This window comes from Priapulus caudatus, unplaced genomic scaffold (assembly GCF_000485595.1).
Source record: "Priapulus caudatus unplaced genomic scaffold, Priapulus_caudatus-5.0.1 Scaffold170, whole genome shotgun sequence".
Taxonomy (NCBI): Eukaryota; Metazoa; Priapulida; class Priapulimorpha; order Priapulimorphida; family Priapulidae; genus Priapulus; species Priapulus caudatus.
In genome coordinates this window covers 391,565-393,247 of record NW_014577231.1, presented here as the reverse complement: position 1 = coordinate 393,247, position 1,683 = coordinate 391,565, and the positions used below count along the sequence as shown (strand labels likewise).

The following is a 1,683-nucleotide window of genomic DNA, read 5'->3' as shown; positions in this document are numbered from 1 at the left end:
TCTTTCTCTCCTTACCTACCTTTCAATCTATTGAAATTTCTGTCAGGTAACCTGCCTGTCATCCACTCCCGCTGCTATTCCCCTCCCTCATTGCCTCTGTTTCATACAACCCCCCCCCCCACCCCCAATAATAAAAAACCCACTAGCGCTACTCGCGCGCACTCGGCTCTCTCCACTCGAAATCACCTCGTTCGCCATGTTTGTTACCGCTTTGTTGCCATGGCGCAGGATCTCGAGAGCATCTGCTGGGTGCGAGGCGGCGAGAAGTTCGTCTGCACGTACGCCGACGGCAGCTACATCATCTGGACGCTCGAGGATGGCGTCAAGTCGCTGCAGACTGCCACGACCCCGTACGGTATGTGTCTGCGACAGCGAGAGAGAGAGAGAGATCAGGGTTAGTATCAGGGGTCATGTGAAGGTTAGTAACAGGGGTCGTGTCAGGGTTAGTATCATGGGTCATGTGAAGGTTAGTAACAGGGGTCGTGTCAGAGGGGTGTTTTGTGGGTAGTGTTGGGGGTCGTGAGAGGGTGTGTAAGGGATCGTGTCACAAGTTGTGTCAGGGTTAGTATCAGGGGTCGTTGGGTGTCTGTCGGGTTCCGAAGGTTTCTGATTCGCAGATATACATGTACGGATTGAAATTACAGTGGGTCCAGGTCCGTTTGCAGAGCTTTTCTGTCGAATTTATAATACTATACAATATACATAACCAAAAGTGCAAACTTAGTTTCGAAAATCATATTTTGCAGTAATGCACGGCAGTTAATTCAAACGTTTTATCATTCTGGTGGTTATCGTTATTAAACTTTTAACGTCAGAATATTCCCCAACGTAAACATTTTGTTTCCCGATATTTTACTGAGGATATCTGTTGGATATCTTTGTTGGAAGCTCTCTCAATCAAAAGTTAATTTCTTTTTCTGTAGTGTTATTTAATGCAGTTCGGATAAAGTTTCGTTGCTCCCTCGTTCATTCCCTTGGTGGTCACTTGATTCAGAAAACGCTGAACACTGTGTTTTTCAGTTTTAGTCAGTTTCAGATTCTAATTGAAATTCTGTCGTTCGTTTAGATTCAAATCTAGTAGAATGAAATCGGTAAATCGAGAAATGTGAAAGTGTAATTGGAATTTGGGAATTCATCGAAAGTTTGAAGCTTTTATGGATGAAATGACATGAAATTAAATAGTTTGCATCAAATGCCATCACCACGATAATGGGTGATAAATCATCCACTTTGATGTTGTAACTGACACATATATACTAAGACCTCGGAGTCTACTGACAGGATGTTTAATATTCACTTGTTTTGTTTTTAGCTCGTCATCGGATACCGACGCGGTCTGGTGGCGGTTTGGAACAACAAGAAGTCTTACTCCGATCATACTTTCACATTTAACCAGGTAAACAGCAGCAGCAGTGGTAATTCTGGTCGCACGTACAGCATGGTAGTAATAATATAATTAACTTTTGATTTTCTTTTAATATGCATTGTTACGTATATAATTTATAATTGTATGCATTATAACAGGAGTGTATCAATAGGAGTGAGACAGACTAAAACCGGCAAAATTCAACATTTAGTAGCCTTAGTCTACCTATGATTTATTGTGTTTACCTCGATAAACTTGAGCTCAAGTCTTGCCTTAATCATTAAACTTTATCCGTGTCTAATCGTTGGTCTCACAAA

General features: G+C 41.9%; 1 protein-coding gene across 1 annotated transcript in view; it reads left to right on the top strand.

The window, feature by feature from the left end:
* Positions 1–219: 219 nt before the first annotated feature.
* Positions 220–1,683, top strand: part of LOC106806624 (lethal(2) giant larvae protein homolog 1-like) — a gene marked incomplete in the record, with an annotated part of 65,569 nt that continues 64,105 nt past the window's right edge. The window contains 1 exon segment of the mRNA XM_014808627.1: positions 220–355. Coding sequence (XP_014664113.1) covers positions 220–355 — 136 coding nt within the window.